General features: G+C 36.3%; 4 protein-coding genes, 1 long non-coding RNA gene, 1 other non-coding gene and 1 pseudogene across 7 annotated transcripts; 3 read left to right on the forward strand and 4 right to left on the reverse strand.

Moving 5' to 3' along the window:
- Positions 1–1,293: 1,293 nt before the first annotated feature.
- On the forward strand, positions 1,294–6,593 carry LOC107631123 (pentatricopeptide repeat-containing protein At4g19191, mitochondrial). 2 transcript variants are annotated; one of them, XM_021119365.2, is made up of 3 exons: positions 1,294–1,524; positions 1,624–3,681; positions 5,749–6,593. In XM_021119365.2, the coding sequence occupies exons 2-3, from the start codon at positions 1,738–1,740 to the stop codon at positions 5,857–5,859; spliced, it is 2,055 nt and encodes a 684-aa protein (XP_020975024.2). In that variant the 5' UTR covers positions 1,294–1,524; positions 1,624–1,737; the 3' UTR covers positions 5,860–6,593. The 2 variants fall into 2 exon arrangements, with proteins under 2 accessions (XP_020975024.2, XP_088364633.1); XM_088508507.1 differs by having other exon boundaries at positions 5,770–6,004.
- LOC148572437 (cytochrome P450 71AU50 pseudogene) lies at positions 5,873–6,432 on the reverse strand (annotated as a pseudogene).
- Positions 6,594–8,199: 1,606 nt separating the features above from the next.
- LOC110270324 (uncharacterized) lies at positions 8,200–8,956 on the forward strand. Its single transcript, XR_002359728.2, has 3 exons — positions 8,200–8,300; positions 8,649–8,699; positions 8,824–8,956. It is a non-coding gene; the product is annotated as an uncharacterized LOC110270324 (long non-coding RNA).
- LOC107631125 (cytochrome P450 71AU50) lies at positions 8,785–11,085 on the reverse strand. Its single transcript, XM_016334467.3, has 2 exons — positions 9,636–11,085; positions 8,785–9,519 (listed from the first exon to the last, which is right to left on the reverse strand). Exons 1-2 carry the CDS (start codon positions 10,500–10,502, stop codon positions 8,896–8,898), a joined length of 1,491 nt encoding a protein of 496 aa, XP_016189953.1. The 5' UTR covers positions 10,503–11,085; the 3' UTR covers positions 8,785–8,895.
- Positions 11,086–11,856: 771 nt separating this feature from the next.
- On the reverse strand, positions 11,857–13,943 carry LOC107631124 (cytochrome P450 71AU50). The gene is made up of 2 exons (XM_016334466.3): positions 12,874–13,943; positions 11,857–12,648 (listed from the first exon to the last, which is right to left on the reverse strand). The coding sequence occupies exons 1-2, from the start codon at positions 13,741–13,743 to the stop codon at positions 12,025–12,027; spliced, it is 1,494 nt and encodes a 497-aa protein (XP_016189952.1). The 5' UTR covers positions 13,744–13,943; the 3' UTR covers positions 11,857–12,024.
- Positions 13,944–14,569: 626 nt separating this feature from the next.
- LOC148572438 (pentatricopeptide repeat-containing protein At4g39620, chloroplastic-like) lies at positions 14,570–16,446 on the forward strand. The gene is made up of 2 exons (XM_088508508.1): positions 14,570–15,039; positions 15,150–16,446. The coding sequence occupies exons 1-2, from the start codon at positions 14,746–14,748 to the stop codon at positions 16,266–16,268; spliced, it is 1,413 nt and encodes a 470-aa protein (XP_088364634.1). The 5' UTR covers positions 14,570–14,745; the 3' UTR covers positions 16,269–16,446.
- A 65-nt stretch (positions 16,447–16,511) lies between these two features.
- On the reverse strand, positions 16,512–16,584 carry TRNAA-AGC (transfer RNA alanine (anticodon AGC)). Its single transcript has one exon. It is a non-coding gene; the product is annotated as a tRNA-Ala (tRNA).
- Positions 16,585–17,637: the final 1,053 nt, after the last annotated feature.

The raw sequence follows: 17,637 nt of genomic DNA on the forward strand, positions 1-17,637 counted from the left end.
TGTTTGTAACTTTTGTGTGTCGTAATTTAGTCTATGGACAATGTATTTGTCAGTTAAGAACCTTATGACTTTGTTCTGCTATTTCTCTATTAAGACAATGTGACAATTAGCCGTCAATGACAAGTTACTATTAAGATTACTTACTATCTTCATTTTGTTTATGCCTCAACATAATTCATGCAAACACAGAATTAATTGCCAAATTTTATAAAATTATCCACATTTGACAGGGAATTGCTTCCAACTTCAAATAACTACTCCCATTCAAATCAACAACTTCAATACATCATTACATGTTCATAGAGGATAACTGGGTTCATTTAGAAGTACATAAGAAACAACAAAGTATCACAACTACTACAAACAGTAAAATCATTAGCAGTTTCAAAGCTCTAACTTCAGCTTCTAAAGTGCCCAACTTCCATGCCACCTTCACCCTCCATTCATCATACTCACCTTCAACCTCCATATCAGCTCCTGCATCTTTCTTTGTACCACACACATCCACTGCTTCAAATTCATCATCATCAACCCACTTAAAATAATTGCAGTGACTGCCCTTCTGCAATTTCAGATGGGAGTAAACAAAAAAATCAGAGAACACCCAACAACATATAACAACATGAAAAAGCTTTAACTTCCTTTACCATCACTCATCCGGTACCTTGGACATGCATGGAACAATCTATTCGGATTCTCCGCTGTCCCAGATTTCTTAATCACAGTCTTTAGAGCACAGAAACATGATCCATCATGAGCATTCACCCTCCTCATTCGCTTCGAAACACTGGATCCATGACTGTCGTGCGATGCATGTGACAAACCGCCACCACAACCACCATATCCTCTCTCCATCCACGCAGCCAGCTAGGGATTATGCCTCCTACTTACCTCTACAGCCACCGAAAGTGATCACCTCAATGTATTTATCGTTCGAATTGGAATTAGGATTTATAAACTCGAAGGACTAATTTGATGTCTTAAACAAAACTTATCTTGTCAGCAACAACATGCAACAGCCTGGCATTAGCCAACTTGACAGTTAACGGGCCACGTAAGCGGCCGTTTGCCATCTCATCAGCCGAGAAGACGGAAGAATGAACGTGATCAACACAAGTATTTTTCGAGGACTTTTTGATTAATTTTGACTTTCGAGAACAAAAATGGAGATCGAAGACACTTTCGGCCTTCGAAATCGAAATTGACTATTAACTCAAAACAGAGCATCAACACTCGTTCAAATTTGAGAAATTCCCAAATCCTGACTAAGGCCACGGGTTAAACCGTTAAACAACAACAAAATTAATATGCCACAAAATGGCACTTTGCAGTTTGCAGGTGTCAGTATCAGTCAATGGAGGGAAGGGCATGTTTCGCTTGCACCTGTTGAGCCCATCCTCCAACCACAGCAACGACCTCCGACTAAAGTTGCCGGGAAGAACCATCCGCCGGCCAGCTCCTCACTCTCATCCCATGGCCGAGCTGATAAATTCGACCCATTCTTCTGTTTGTGATTTCCATGAGGTAAAATTTCGTACTTTTTTTTGCATTGTTTTATTAAATTTCTTCTGCCTTGTTTGCTGAATTAATTTCTGAGTTAATCCCTACCCTCTGCACCAGCAGTAATGAGCGCAGGTGGTTCTGCTTGCAACAAGACACAATTGCCTTCAGTTCAGTTCAGTTCTCTTGTTTTTACTCATTGCTCCAAAAGAACAAGTTCAACTTCAAAGATGAGAGATGATCCTCTATCTTGTTGCTGTTACTGTTGCACCATTCATGAATCGTTTCTCGAATTTCTCAACCCTTTCCTTCTGGAACTCCAATATAAGACAAGCTGTGAACCAAGGCCATGTACAAAAAGCCCTTCTTCTTTTCCGCCAAATGAAGCAAACTGGGGTTACACCCAATGGTTCCACCTTTCCCTTCGTTGCAAAAGCCTGTGCCAGAATCTCCCGTCTCAGGAACTCCAAAATGATCCATGCCCATGTTGCCAAATCCTGCTTTCAGTCCAATGTTTTTGTGCAAACCGCGATGGTTGATATGTACGTTAAATGTGGTCATCTGGAAGATGCACACCATGTGTTTGTTGGAATGCCCACTAGGGATATTGCTTCTTGGAATGCAATGCTTGCAGGTTTTTCTCAGAGGAGTTTTGTTGACAGGTTTTTCTGTCTACTGCATGAGATGAGGCATACTGGGATTCATCCTGACTCAGTCACTGTCTTGCTCCTGATTCAATCTGTTTTGGATTTGAAAAACCCAAATTTTGTGAATGCAGTGCATTGTTTTGCAATTCGAATTGGAGTTCATATTGATGTTTCTGTCGCAAACACTTTGATTGCTGTGTATGCTAAATGTGGTGACTTGTGTTCATCAGAGATAGTATTTGATGAAATTGACAGTAGTATTAGGTCTGTTGTCTCATGGAATTCTATGATTGCAGCATATGCAAATTTTGAAAAGTATGACAAGGCTGTTGATTGTTATAAAGGGATGCTTGATTGTGGGCTTTTGCCGGACATTAGTACAATCCTCAATTTGCTTTCATCATGTGTGCAACCCAAAGCACTATTTCAAGGTCTGCTGATTCATTCTCATGGAATTCAGTTAGGTTGTGATGCTGATGTGTGTGTGGTGAATACTCTTATTTCTATGTATTCCAAGTGTGGGGATGTCCATTCTGCAAGATTATTGTTTGATGGCATGTCTGTCAGAACTTGTGTTTCATGGACTGTAATGATTAGTGGGTATGCGGAGAAAGGATATATGGATGAGGCATTAAACTTGTTTAATACAATGGAAGCATCAGGCGAAAATCCAGATTTGGTTACTGTGCTTGCTTTGATTTCAGGTTGTGGTCAAACAGGATCTCTTGAACTTGGGAAATGGATTGATAATTACTCTATTAACAAAGGGTTGAAAGAAAATATTGTAGTTTGTAATGCACTAATTGACATGTATGCAAAGTGTGGAAGTTTTAGCAATGCTAAGGAGCTTTTCTATTCTATGGCTAACAAAACTATCGTCACCTGGACAATCATGATTACAGCTTGTGCTTTGAGTGGAGATGTTAAGGATGCTTTGGACCTGTTTCTTGTGATGGTGCAGATGGGAATGAAACCAAACCACATAACATTTCTTGCTGTTCTCCAAGCTTGTGCTCATGGAGGTTTACTTGAAAGAGGATTGGAGTGCTTCAGCATGATGACACAAAAGTATGGTATAAGGCCTGGTATAGACCACTATTCATGTATGGTTGATCTTCTTGGTCGTAAAGGACAACTGAGAGAAGCTTTAGAAATTATTGAATGTATGCCATTTGAACCTGATGCTGGTATATGGAGTGCATTGCTGTCTGCATGCAAACTGCATGCTAAGATGGAGATGGCCAAATATGTTTCAGAGAGGCTATTTCAGTTGGAGCCCCGTGTGGCAGTTCCATATGTGAAGTTGGCTAACATATATGCATCAGCTGGGATGTGGGATGGAGTTGCAGCTATAAGAAGAAAGATGAAATATCTTCAAGTGAGAAAATGTCCTGGACAAAGCATTATCCAAGTGAGTGGCAACACTCATATCTTTACAGTTGAATATAGACATCACCCTGAAGCCTTGTATATATATGATATACTAGATGGCTTGACTTCTCATTCTAGACAAGCCCAACTAACAAATTCAGAGGTAATTTCGAACATGGATATTATTGATTTATGATGTACATTTTGTTGAGTATATATTCTCGCTCATGGAAATAAAATTCTTAATTAAATGAATGTAGTGATTATTCATTTCTCACTTAATTTCGTTTTAATAAATACTTTTCCTGGTCTGATCACTGAATCACATTCAAATCAATCCAATCAAACATGAAATAATATTTCACTGTTATATTTTTGCACTATGAAGCCAATAAGTAGGAATGGCTAATAGATGATTGGCCCTAGGCATTGTGTGGCCAAACTCAGTCATGTTCAATTCACTTGGCAAGAAGTTGTTTTTAACTTCCAATCAAAGCAATGCACAAGCTGTGCCAACACTAACCAAACCACAGTTCGGGCTAACTGCAGTCCAGGACATCCTCTTCTGCCAAACCCAAACGGTATCAGTTGGAAGTCTGAAGTCTCTCCCTCTAACATCAGTCTATCTTCCCTCAGATCTTTCTGGCCAGAATTCCTCCGGCTCAGTCCAAATTCTAGGGTCTCATAATTTTCCATGCATTTATTATGACCCTGGAATTTTTTGGTATGAAGAAATTTTCAACATTGCAATCTTTCATAGATGGTGTGGTACCAGTAATGGTGACACTGGATGGATTCTCAAGGTTTCCTTGATGAACATGTCTAAATACTTCAACTTTTCCAATTTTGATTCCTCCACCACCCTATTTATACTCGCCATATATTCCAACTCCATTTAAACTTTCTTCATCACCCCTGGATTCTTTATTACTGAAAGTGCTCACTCAATTGCTGTAGCTGAACTGTTCATTGAACCAACCAGCACATCCTATGTAGGAATTAAAGAAAATTAAAATGCGGTAGAGAAACATGCATAGAAGAAATATCTATTCTTACAATAATAAGCAACAAGAAAAATTATCTTTTATTTCTCATTTGCGATTCTCTATCACTTTTATTCTCCCCATTTTGTTGGGTCTTACCAATGAATCTTATTCAAAGAGACCTAGTAAAGCAATTACATTTTTTTTTTTTGCCTAACCCCTTTCATTGTGAAGACGATAAGAAGGAATGGCAAATAGATGGTTGGCCCTAGGCATTGAGAGGCCAAACTCCTCACTCATGTCTAATTCACTTGGCAACAAGTTATTCGGTAACTTCCAATCAAAGCAATGCACAAGCTGGGCCACCACTAACCGGACAACAGTTAGGGCTAGCTGTATTCCAGGGCATCCTCTTCTGCCAGATCCAAATGGTATAAATCGGAAGTCTCTCCCTCTAAAATCAACGTCTATTCGCTCAAACCTTTCTGGCCAAAATTCTTCTGGCTTAATCCAAGCACTTAGATCTCTCATAATTGCCCATGCATTTATTATCACCCTGGATTTCTTGGGTATGAAGAAATCTCCAACCTTGCAATCTTCCATGGATTGGTGTGGTATTAGTAATGGCCCCACTGGATGGATCCTAATGGTTTCCTTGATGACCATGTCCAAATACTCCAATTTGTCCAAGTCTGATTCCTCCACTACCCTCTTTATTCCCACCACAGATTCCAACTCCATTTGAAGATTCTTCATCACCCTTGGATGCTTTATTAGCTCTGAAAGTGCCCACTCTATTGCTGCAGCTGAAGTATCTGTTGAAGCCAGCATCATATCCTGTGTGAAATATAAAGGATAATCATAACTTGGAAACATGCATAAATGAGAACTACGATATATCTATTAATAGTAATAAATAATAATCAGTGTGAGGAGCTTTTATGTCAATTAGGATTGCCCAAATTTGTATGACAAGTGAAGTACTAAGAGTATCCACTAAAGATAAGATCACTTTAAAAATTTCTTATATAAGAAAAATTTTTTCAAACATTTATGAAAAATTACTCAAATGATCATGTTGGTGACAAAATTATCCATTCTTTTTGTAGATTTGTCAAAGAAATCAAGCCATTTAGATATATAAATGAACTTTCTATCTTATATGAATTTTTGTTTTCGGTCAACAATTTTGGTACTTCACTATTTGTATGATTTGGAAATGCTGAATTATATATGTCATTTACCAGCAATATGGCTTTGATATCCAGGCGATCAACACGATAATCAGATTCTTCAGTGCCAAGAAAGCCCAACATGACATCCACAAAGTCCTTGACCTTGTCTTCTTTGCTCTCTGATTGAATGTGCTCGTCAATAACTTTCTCAAAAAAGTTATCAAATATTTTCCCCGTTGCCTTCATGCCCTTAGTTAATCCTTGAAGGTTAAGTGCACCAACATACGGAATATAGTCACCTATGTTTGGAACGGCGGCTAAACGCAATGACTCTTGCATCACAGATTTGAACCCTTTTTTATCCATGTCCTGATCCATGTATTTCTTCCCCAGAACCATTCTACAACTCATGTTAGCACTCAGTGTTGCAATCTTGGCACTAACATCAACGGCAACACCATCATTGGCTGCATCTCTCAGAAGCTTGATAAACAAGTTAATCTCCTCTTGCCTCATGCTTCTGAAAGAGTTGATCTTTGTTTGGCTTAGTAGTTCCAAGGTGCACATCTTACGCATGTTGCGCCAATAAGGACCGTATTCACCAAAGGCAATGTCCCTCTGCCCACAAAAGATGTACTTTGCAGCTTCACTAGGTGGTCTACTTGCAAAGACATGGTCATGGATCTTAAGGAACAATTCAGCAGCTTGGGGTGAAGAAACAACTATGGTGGGAACAAAACCTAGGCGCAAGTGCATGATAGATCCATATTTTTGTGCTAGCCGGTGAAGATCACGATGAGGATTTCCCCCCAAGAGGTGAAGGCTTCCCAAGATTGGCAACCCTCTTGGACCAGGAGGTAATCTCTTAGCCTTGTTGTTGGATCCCCATAGCCACAGACAAATAAGTGAAAAAAAAATTATTGCTATGAAAAACATCTAAGCAATTTTGAATTGTTGAATGTTGATATTTTAATTTGATACGGAGAGTGTCTCTCGACTTGCAATATATAGGTGAAGTGCAGATATCTGTAGACAAGATTTAAAGGTTAAACCATGTGCAAAATAATTTAAAGATATAAGTTTTTAGTTAAAATATGTTCTAAGAACACATATTAAGAATATAAAAATAAAAAGTTTTAAATTTTTATGTATTCGATATATTAAAAATGTAAAAGTTTTAGTTAAATATTTTCTTATGAAAATAAATGTGTGAGAAAACGATAAATAGGTCCCTAACTGTTTATCTCAAAGACAAAGAAGTCTTCGACTAATGAAAAATACAAAAACGTTTCTCAATTTTCTAAAATGCGAGACATCTAAGTCCCTCTAGGGACTTATTTGTCCTTAACTCCTTATATATTTTGGACGGAAGGACTTAGATGTCTCACATTTTAGAAGGTGAGGGACGTTTTTGTAGTTTTAATTAGTCAAGGATTTATATGTTTTCGAATTAAAAAGTCAAGTATCTATTTATCTTTTTTTCTAAATGTGTTTTTAAGGGATTATCCTTAAACACTCCTTTAGTAAATAAGGAGTGTTATACTCCTTGTTAATTAAATAACAATACTATTTGCACATCAAAATCAGTCATTGTATATTTGTATATAAATATATGTATAGTTTAAATTATTTTTAGTGTGTATTTTATATCTTAATGTACTATGACTGATTTTGGTATACATCTAATATGGTTCATTAAACAGATCTAAATTCTCTATTTATTATATTTTATTTCAATGGCTTAGATTTAGAAGTTAAAATTTAAGGCTTATGGTTTAGAATCTAAGATTCAGAGTTCATAATTTATGATTTAGAGTTTATAATTTAAAATTTAGAATTTAAAAAAATTTATGATTTAGGTTTTTAGAGAGCGCTGTACCCTTTACTTTCTTGAGAGCTCATTAACATTCTTTGTTTTTAAGACACATTTTTAAAAGACCCTTAATTTAATTAGTAATAAAGTCTGCAAGCAATAATGCTGTAAAAGCAGCTTTTGACTTTAACAAAATAAAACAAAATAAAAAAGAAGAGTTGGTAGAGAATTCGTAAAAGCCACAAAATCAATCTTGAAAAGGTTAAATTTCGATACAGTAAAGTGAGAGGAATTCGACACAAATATCCCTCCCAATAAAAAACCACAAATATTGCAGAACATAGTCTGATTTAGACTCATCAACACCATTTTAGCTGAATATGTAATCAATAAACTCATTTTCTTCTTTCTTTCTTTTTTAATCATCATCTTCATTTTTTTCTTACTATTTTTTCGTTCATTCTTTATTGAGAAAACAAAAGCTGTCTCTTATAATAGGCACATCAAGACCTCGCTGAATATGTAATTAATAAACTCGTTTTCTTCTTTTCTTTTTTTTTTTTGCCCCTTTGTTTTGCTTCTTCCTTTTCTTTTTTCATTTTATCTTTTTTTTTTTAATCATTGTCATCATTCTTTTTTCTTACTATTTTCTCTTCATTCTTTATTTAGCTGGATAACTTAAGTATGTTTTTTTTATCATAAAAAGAAGGAAAAAAAATAGAGAATGCAGATGAAGATAGAGACAATTGACAAAAGTCAATAGCTGTAACCATTAAGAGAGCAATGGCAGAAAAGCGAGGAATGGAACTAGGTATCTCTTATATTCACTTACCTAACTGCTACATTGGCATACATAAGTCATGTGCATCTAACTGATTAACTAACTGAGCTAACTGTCAGCTTGTAAATGCAACTCACATACAAGTGAAATGACATTCTAATGCAAGCAATCCATGACAACAATAAAGAAAAAAAATAGAGAAGAGAATAACATGAAGGAGAGAACTAGAAGATAGAAGAAAGAGAACATACATGATTTTCGTTTTGATTAAAACCGTGGTGATGGCTAAAAAACTGTACGGAAGTGATAATTGTTTTCTATGACTACAAAGATTATTTTATATTCTTCACTTTTTCTATGTATGTTTGGTCTATGTAGGATATGCTAGATGGCTTGACTTCTCATTCTAAACAAGTAACTAGTTCAGAGGTAAATTTCGAACATGAATATTTATTGATATGTGGTGTTTATTTTTCTGTGTTTGGTATTAGATTTTGCTAGTATGTAGTGGTAATTTATTTCCCAACGAATCTTTTCTCCCTTTTTTCGCCAGGTCTTTCCTATCAGCGAATCACATTCTAGTCGATCTAATGAAATATTATATAAATACCATTACATTGTTTTCCTAACCACTTTCATTGTTGAGCCGATAAGTAGGAATGGCAAATAGATTATTGGCCCTAGGCATTGTCAGGCCAAACACCTCATTCATGTCCAACTCACTTGGCAACATCCCATTTGGTAACTTCCAATCAAAGCAATGCACAAGTTGTGCCACCATTAATCGAACCACAGTTAGCCCTAACTGTAATCCAGGACATGCTCTTCTGCCAGACCCAAATGGTATCAGTTGGAAGTGTTTCCCTTTAACATCGATGTCTTGTCCCTCAAATCTCTCTGGCCAGAATTCCTCTGGCTCAGTCCAAGCACTTGGGTCTCTCATAATTGTCCATGCATTTATTATCACCCTGGAATTTTTGGGTATGAAGAAATCTGCAACCATGCAATCTTCCACAGATTGGTGTGGTATTAGTAATGGTCCCACTGGATGAATCCTCATGGTTTCCTTGATGACCATGTCTAAATACTCCAATTTGTCCAAGTCTGACTCCTCCACCACCCTATTCAAACCCACCACAGATTCCAACTCCATTTGAACTTTCTTCATCACCCTTGGATGCTTTATTAGCTCTGAAAGTGCCCACTCAATTGCTGTAGCTGAAGTGTCCATTGAACCAACCAGCATATCCTATGTAGGAACTACGAAAATTAAAATGCGATATAAAGGAACATGCGTAAGTGAAATCTATGACATCTACTTGTAAAAGTTAGGACTTTGAAAAATCTCTACTATTTGTAGTTTACCAACAATATTGCTTTGATATTAGGCTGTTCCATACGATATTCAGATTCTTCAGTGCCAACAAAGCTCAACATGACATCCACAAAGTCCTTAGCTTTGTCTTTTTTGTTTTCTGATAGCATGTGCTCATGTATAACTTTGTCAAGGAAGTCATCAAAGATTTTGCGCACTTTCTTCATGCGCTTAATTAACCCTTGAAGATCAAGTGCACCTATGTAAGGAATAAAGTCACCTATGTTTGGAGTTGCTGCCAAATACAATATCTCTTGCATCACAGCTTTGAACCCTTTCTCGTCCAAGTCGTCGTCCATGTACTTCTTTCCCAAAATCATTCTACAACTCATGTCTGCACTTAGTGCTGCAACCTTGGCACTAAGATCAACAGCAACTCCATCACTGGCGGTTTCTCTCATAAGCTTGATAAATAGGTCAACCTCCTCTTGCCTCATGCTTTTGAAGGAGTTGATTTTGGTGTGGCTCAGTAATTCCAATGTGCACATCTTACGCATGTTGCGCCAGTAAGGGCCATATTCAGCAAAAACCATATTTCTCTGCTCCCAAGAGATGTACTTTGCAGCTTCAATAGGTGGTCTGCTAGCAAAGACATGGTCATGTGTTTTGAGGAACAATTCAGCAGCTTGGGATGAAGAAACAACAATGGTTGGCACAAAACCTAGGCGCAGGTACATGATGGGTCCATGTTTTTGTGCTAGTTTGTGCAGAACGCGATGGGGGTTAGCTCCCAGCTTGTGAAGGCTCCCCAAGATTGGCAATCCTCTTGGACCAGGAGGTAATCTCTTACCCTTCTTGCTGCATCCCCATAGCCACAGACAAGTTAAAGAAACCAAGAATATTGCTATGGAAAACATCAGAACAATTTTCGGTGTGTTGAATGTTGATACTTAAGTTCCGTGTTTGTAAGGCGTTAGTGGTATTTTAAAAAGTGAATTGGTGGTTCAAAGAAAGCTGATTGTTACTTGTGATTCCAAGAGTGTTACTCAGTTTCTTCCCAAAGCCAAAAACTGCAGAAATAGTGAGGATAAGATGGTGAAAACGGTTCTTAGGTAATGGGAAGTCACAATCCAACATTCATTGAGACAAAGCAGCCATTGATCTTGGCGGACCACTCTCCGGTAGATATTTTACATTACAACCAAAAAAGAAAGAAAAGACAAGTAGCTGCTTAGATTCAATGTTGAGTGAATCAGTTGTCATTTTCTCTTATTATCTTGCAACTACCTACGACAATCTCTATGTATACTCTTTATTTCTTGTTCTTTTTCAAACTACGTAGGACACCACCATCGGTCCCTCCTCCAACCAGACTTGCTCTTCCAATTTAGATTTTATCTGATAGGAAAATATCTTTATGGATTGGAGAAATATCAAATGTCTTCTCTTACAAGTTACAATGATGAGCACTCGTCAAGGTAAATGATAATTAATTTCTCACTGGGATTATTTTTTCTCCAACCACAGAGGAAATGAAAAAGACAAGTAGCTGTGCGTTGAGTGAATCAATCACGTGTTCTCATTTTCATCTACAGTGCTATACCAAATTACCAATCTCTATATCTCTGTCTACTCTTTATTTCTTCGTTTTCATACTACGTTCAGCACCACTCTCGGTCGCTCCAACTAGACCCACTATTCCAATTTAGACTCTCTGATAGGAAGATATTTTCATGTATAGAAGAAATATCTATTCGTACAATGATGAGCACAATGTAATGGACTATAAGATCTTCGGAGTGTCATCACCACCAATATTAGCTATTATGGTGAGAGAATCAAGGTTTTATAAAGTTTCATTTATTTATTTTCTTTAGGTCTTGATATAATTTTTGTAAGAATATTTGGGTAAATATTTAGAAAGAGCATGAAAAAAATAAAACAAAATTCAAACTCTAAACCCTTTTTTTCATTTTTCAAAAAATATTTCAGTTATTCACCAAAAAAATTAACTTAAAAAAAATTAAACCCTTTTATTTTTTAATTATACTTGAAAAAAATTATATCAAAATATGATCTCTAAAATTTTTTTAATATATATTTAATATCTAATTACTTGTATTATGATTTTGTCTTAAGAAGATTATTTGTGGTTGATATTTTTTAGATTATTTTTGTCAACAATATAAACTTTCAGATACTTTGATAGTTTACCTATGATATATAGCACAATATATTTTATAAAATTTTTATTTAGATTTTAGCAGGTTATATACAATCAAATTTATTAATTCTTATTGAACTAAACCTTAATATGTCGAGCATGAGACAACAGAAACTAAACTAAACCTGCGAAGTGAGAGAAATGTTGGCAACAACAGAAGGAAAACAACACATTGTAATCCTCCCCATCCCACAATTGTGGCAACTGTCAACTGCTTAACCACTTTCATTCTGAAGCCTATAAGTAGGTATCGCAAATAAATGATTGGCCCTTGGCATAGTGAGACCAAACTCCTCAGTCATGTCCAATTCAGATGCCAACATCTTATTTGGTAACTTCCAATCAAAGCAATGCACAAGTTGTGCCACCACCAACCGAACCACTGTTAGACCTAACTGCAATCCAGGGCATCCTCTTCTCCCAGACCCAAATGGTATAAATTGGAAATCTCTACCTTTGATGTCAATCTCTCTTCCCTCAAATCTCTCCGGCCAGAACTTCTCTGGCTCACTCCAAGCACTTGGGTCCCTCATGATTGCCCATGCATTTATTATGACTCTTGATTTCTTGGGTATGAAGAAATCTCCAACCATGCAATCTTCCATAGATTGGTGTGGTATTAGTAATGGTGCCACTGGATGGATCCTCATGGTTTCCTTGATGACCATGTCCAAATATTCTAACTTGTCTAAGTCTGACTCCTCCACCATTCTCTTCATACCAACCACAGATTCTAACTCTATTTGAAGTTTTTTCATCACTCTTGGATGCTTTATTAGCTCTGAAAGTGCCCACTCTATTGCCGTTGCTGATGTGTCCACTGAACCTGCCAGCATATCCTGTCATAAAATATATACAACAAGGTGTTATCTACAGTGCCAATAGTTGCCTAAGATACATATATACGGATGGATCACACATTGACAGCTTTTTCCAAAATCATATATCAAGACCAAATTTGGTTTAAAAATTGGTCATACAACAAATCACACATACATGCATAACTTAAAGGCGAGTGTCCAAAAATAATTAGGTCAAGTATTATAAGATGTGATTCCATTTACCAGCAATATGGCTTTGATATTAGGGCGTTCAAGACGGTATTCAGATTCCTCAGTGCCTAGAAAGCCCAACATGACATCCACAAAGTCCTTAACTTTATCTTCTCTGTTCTCAGATGATTGCAAGTGGTCATCAATAACTTTCTCAAAAAACTCATCAAATTTTTTCCCCACAGCCTTCATGCGCCTAGTTAAGCCTTGAAGATCAAGTTTACCAATATAAGGAATATAATCACCTATGTTTGGAGTTGCCGATAATTGCATCCCTTCTTGTATAACACTCTTGAAACCCTTCTCATCCAAGTCTTTGTCATCGTATTTCTTCCCAAAAACCATTCTACAACTCATGTCAGCACTCGCTGTTGAAACCTTAGCACTGACATCCACAGCAACTCCATCTTTTGCTGCTTCTCTAAGAACGTTGATCAATGATTCAACCTCCTCTTGCCTCATGCGTCTGAATGAGTTAATCTTTGTTTGGCTTAGTAGTTCCAAGGTGCACATCTTTCGCATGTTGCGCCAATAAGGACCATATTCACCAAAACTCATGTTCCTCTGCTCCCATGCAATGTACTTTGCAGCTTCATGGGGTGGTCTACTTGCAAAAACAAGGTCATGGGTTTTAAGAAAGAGTTCAGCAGCTTGTGGAGAAGAGACAACAATGGTTGGCACCAAACCTAGGCGCAGGTACATGATTGGTCCATGTTTTTGTGCTAGTTTGTGAAGATCAAGATGAGGATTATCTCCCAACTTATGAAGGCTACCCAAAATTGGTAACCCTCTTGGACCAGGAGGTAATTTCTTGTTCTTGTTGGTGAATCCCCATAGCCAGAGACAAGCAAGAGAGACTAGAAATATTGCTATACAAATCATCTTTAATTAGGGAATGGTGTTCAAATTGCTATGAGGAGTAATGTATATAATTACTAGGCTTATATAATGTATAAGACATAGTGAAGGGAACTTTGGTGTTGTAAGCGAAACTATACAATCCTAGAAGTTGTGACGTTTGAATTATAGTGACTAGTGAGCTGAAATTTCAAAAGAACACGAGAATACAAAAAAGCATTCATAGCCTCAGAATAATATATGCCGGCTCTGATGTAGCTCGCAACTTTCGTCATTTTGTATGTAAAAATATAAACGTCATTACGACCATGATTTTGTAGAATTTGTTTCTTTTGTCGCGGTATGTGCATGATGTATTGGTGTGGACTGTGGACCAGGTGGTAATTTCTTGTTCTTAGACTTTTACTTTTCGTATCTTTCGCAATGTCATTGTCAATTGATTTAAAATAAAAATTTTTTGAGACAAATCACAAATGACCTCAGTTGAAGTAATTTTAAGATCTACGGGAAGCAAGCAGTTGAACTCATCGAAACTGATTAATGTGATTTTGTACCATATTATAATAGTGTTGAAGAGTCAAAAGACTTTATCCAAGAAAAGTGTAACATGTTCTATACTTGCCAGTAAATCATCCAGGTGTGGAGCATGCAGATTGGGATTAAGTTTCTCTAAAATAAAAAATTTGATAAAATAAGAATATAAGTTATCTTTAAATTAAGATAATAAAAATTATAACCCCAGCAGATTGTATCATAGGTTGTCCTTCAAAAAGTGGGCAATTGAGTAATTCCACTCGCAAATAAATACAAACCTCACCAGAGAGAGGCCGTATGACTAGTTGACTACCATGTTCATTACAATAAAAAGCACATTTACTCAAAACAATTGTAAAACAAAGGCCGAACAGATAAAGGGAAGGAACCCATGCCCAAAAAAAAAGCCCAGAAAGTAAACTGAATGAAACGTTAATACTTAATACGTTATCCGAGTCTCTGCATTCTGCAACTCCACTCAGCTAAGCTTCCATGTCTGTTCTTTCTTCTTCATTTGCCAAATACAGGACAACTACAAACCTTCCAAGCTTGACTATACCACCCGTTCGAATCTCATGCGGCCCGGTTCCGACCCGGAGGAAGAATAACACCGACCAATCGGAAGAGAGACGAGAGCTGGTTCGTTTACTGACCGGGAAAATAACCGCCGAGAGAGAGCCTCTCCTGAAGACACTGAACAAGCACGTGAAGCACCTGAGAACCGAGCATTGCTTCTTGCTCTTCGAAGAACTTGGTAAACAAGATAGCTGGCTACAATGCATTGAGGTGAGGTCCCTCTCTCTTTCCCTTTTACAATTGTAACAAACCCTAATTGTTCCGCTCTTTAATTTCTTGAATGCTTATATTAATTATTAAGTACTCAATTTGGCGTTCAGGTTTTCAGGTGGATGCAGAAACAACGGTGGTATATTGCTGACAATGGAGTTTACTCGAAGCTCATATCAGTCATGGGAAAGAAAGGCCAAACCAGGATGGCTATGTGGCTTTTCTCGGAGATGCGTAATTCCGGTTGCCGCCCGGATACTTCTGTGTATAATGCTCTTATCACGGCTCACCTTCATTCCCGGGACAAGGCAAAGGCATTGGCCAAAGCTCTTGGCTACTTTGACAAGATGAAGGGAATGGAGCGTTGTAAGCCCAACATTGTTACTTATAACATTCTCTTGAGGGCTTTTGCGCAGGCGCGCAATTCAGATCAAGTGAATTCTTTGTTCAGGGATCTTGATGAGACTCTCATTTCTCCTGATATATACACGTTTAATGGTGTCATGGATGCTTTTGGAAAGAATGGAATGATCCGCGAAATGGAATCTGTGCTTGCTCGAATGAAAAGCCATAAGTGTAAGCCTGACTTGATTACCTTTAATTTGCTCATCGATGCATACGGCAAGAAGCAGGAATTCGATAAGATGGAACAAGTATTCAAGAGTTTGTTGAAGTCCAAGCAGAAACCAACACTGCCTACGTTTAATTCCATGATCCTGAACTATGGCAAGGCACGACTAAAGGAGAAAGCAGAAAATGTTTTTAGAAAAATGACTGACATGGGTTATAAACCAAGCTTTGTCACTCACGAGAGTCTCATCTACATGTATGGATACTGTGATTGCATTTCCAAAACTAGAGATTTATTTGAAGGGCTAATTGAGTCGAAGGCTCAGATAAAACCATCAACCCTAAATGCTATGCTTGATGTTTACTGCATAAATGGTTTACCATTGGAAGCAGATTCTCTGTTGGAGAGGGCAATTAGCTTACAAGTGTTCCCTGATGCTTCAACATATAAGCTTCTTTATAGGGCTTACACTAAAGCCAACTTGAAGGAGCTTTTGGATAAATTGCTGAAGCATATGGATAGAGATGGTATTATCCCTAACAAGAAGTTCTTCCTAGATGCTTTGGGATCTTCACGAGACAAATCAAAATCTGCTATTACTGTTGTAACTCATTCAAATAGTTTCCAAGATTTTGCAGAACCTCAGCTGAAAAATTAAAAAATTAGTTGGTAATTCACATCAACATTTGACTTGCTTACTAGTTACTAGCAGCTCAGTTCACATATGAGGTGGTATGTTATGTGACTTTGTCATCATTATTTAAATATTCAAGTTTTGATTTAATGAATCTGTTATTCTTGTAAATCAATTAGTTACAGATATAAGATTCTGCACAGAATATATATGTTCTTGAACTGCAATATTATTTGTGCACTTTCAACTTAAGATGAAAATAAAAAATGGAGATGCGGGGTATCGATCCCCGTACCTCTCGCATGCTAAGCGAGCGCTCTACCATCTGAGCTACATCCCCATGCTTGAGATGTTTTTTAGTGTTAAATAGTTATTAGTGTATTTCATATCCACACGTAGATTCCCATTGCTTTCAGTTCGCCTCATTGTTGAGATTGGTTACATTTAACTTATATATTTTGTTCACATCTCTCTATAATTATGTATTAAATTGTGAATTATATTTATATAAAAAATTGAGTTTCATTATTATTTACTGTTAATGGTATAAAATGGAACTATTACAGGGGTACATTATGACTAATATTCGGCTATGTGGACAACTAAGGGAGCCACACTTGATTCCTCTTGTGCTTTAGAAAAATGCTATTTGTACAATAAAATTTAGTTTCAGTTTTTAATATTATTTAATTAAAATATATTTTTATTTTTTAGATACACATTTATAATTAAAATTAATTTAAATTTTAAAAATTAAAATTTTTTTAATTTTCTACCCACTTCATAGTTAGTTATTGTTTTCTTTTTCTATGTTCTGTAACACAATTTTTTTCTTTCTTTTATTCTGCTGCAATATTTTAATTTGTATCTATAGAAAAAAAGAATTTAAAGTCAGTGCATTTAGAAAAAATTAATTCCTTACTTATTGTACCTTTAATAAAATGCAGAATTTATTTTACGACTTTCTAGTTTTAATACTATAACAAACTCTATAACAAATTTGTTAACAAATTCTAACAAATTGAACGACATAACTTAGAATTCCCAAAAGATTCATAATGATCGGAATGCAATTTTAGAGTTTATTACAACTCTTGGAGTGGTCATAATCTCTTTTTCAATTGTAACACATTTAAAATTATTAAGTTAGAGGAGATTTTTCCATTAAATTATACAGAAAATGTTTTTGAAACACATCCAAAATCATAAATCTAAAATTTAAATTTAAACATTAAAAAACAATTGTAACACATCTGAAATTATGAAGTGATACACAAAATATTTCTAAAACATTCAAAATCATAAATAAAAAATTTAAACCCTTGCAATGGCGGTAACTACAGATATAACAATGTTGACAATTTGAGGATTGTGATTCTTTAAGTTGTTATTC

This window comes from Arachis ipaensis, chromosome B3 (genome assembly GCF_059453495.1).
Source record: "Arachis ipaensis isolate K30076 ecotype BB chromosome B3, ASM5945349v1, whole genome shotgun sequence".
NCBI classification, from domain to species: domain Eukaryota; kingdom Viridiplantae; phylum Streptophyta; class Magnoliopsida; order Fabales; family Fabaceae; genus Arachis; species Arachis ipaensis.

What these genes read in the sequence shown, in the direction of transcription:
- LOC107631123 (XM_021119365.2), top strand. Translation starts at nt 1,738, where the DNA reads ATGATCCTCTATCTTGTTGCTGTTACTGTTGCACCATTCATGAATCGT. An exon ending in CCCAACTAACAAATTCAGAG is followed by an intron (nt 3,682 to 5,748) that starts GTAATTTCGAAC and finishes GTCATTTACCAG; the next exon opens with CAATATGGCTTTGATATCCA.
- LOC107631125 (XM_016334467.3), bottom strand. Translation starts at nt 10,502, where the DNA reads ATGTTTTCCATAGCAATATTCTTGGTTTCTTTAACTTGTCTGTGGCTA. An exon ending in ATATCAAAGCAATATTGTTG is followed by an intron (nt 9,520 to 9,635) that starts GTAAACTACAAA and finishes GTTCCTACATAG; the next exon opens with GATATGCTGGTTGGTTCAAT.
- LOC107631124 (XM_016334466.3), bottom strand. Translation starts at nt 13,743, where the DNA reads ATGATTTGTATAGCAATATTTCTAGTCTCTCTTGCTTGTCTCTGGCTA. An exon ending in ATATCAAAGCCATATTGCTG is followed by an intron (nt 12,649 to 12,873) that starts GTAAATGGAATC and finishes ATTTTATGACAG; the next exon opens with GATATGCTGGCAGGTTCAGT.
- LOC148572438 (XM_088508508.1), top strand. Translation starts at nt 14,746, where the DNA reads ATGTCTGTTCTTTCTTCTTCATTTGCCAAATACAGGACAACTACAAAC. An exon ending in GCTGGCTACAATGCATTGAG is followed by an intron (nt 15,040 to 15,149) that starts GTGAGGTCCCTC and finishes TTTGGCGTTCAG; the next exon opens with GTTTTCAGGTGGATGCAGAA.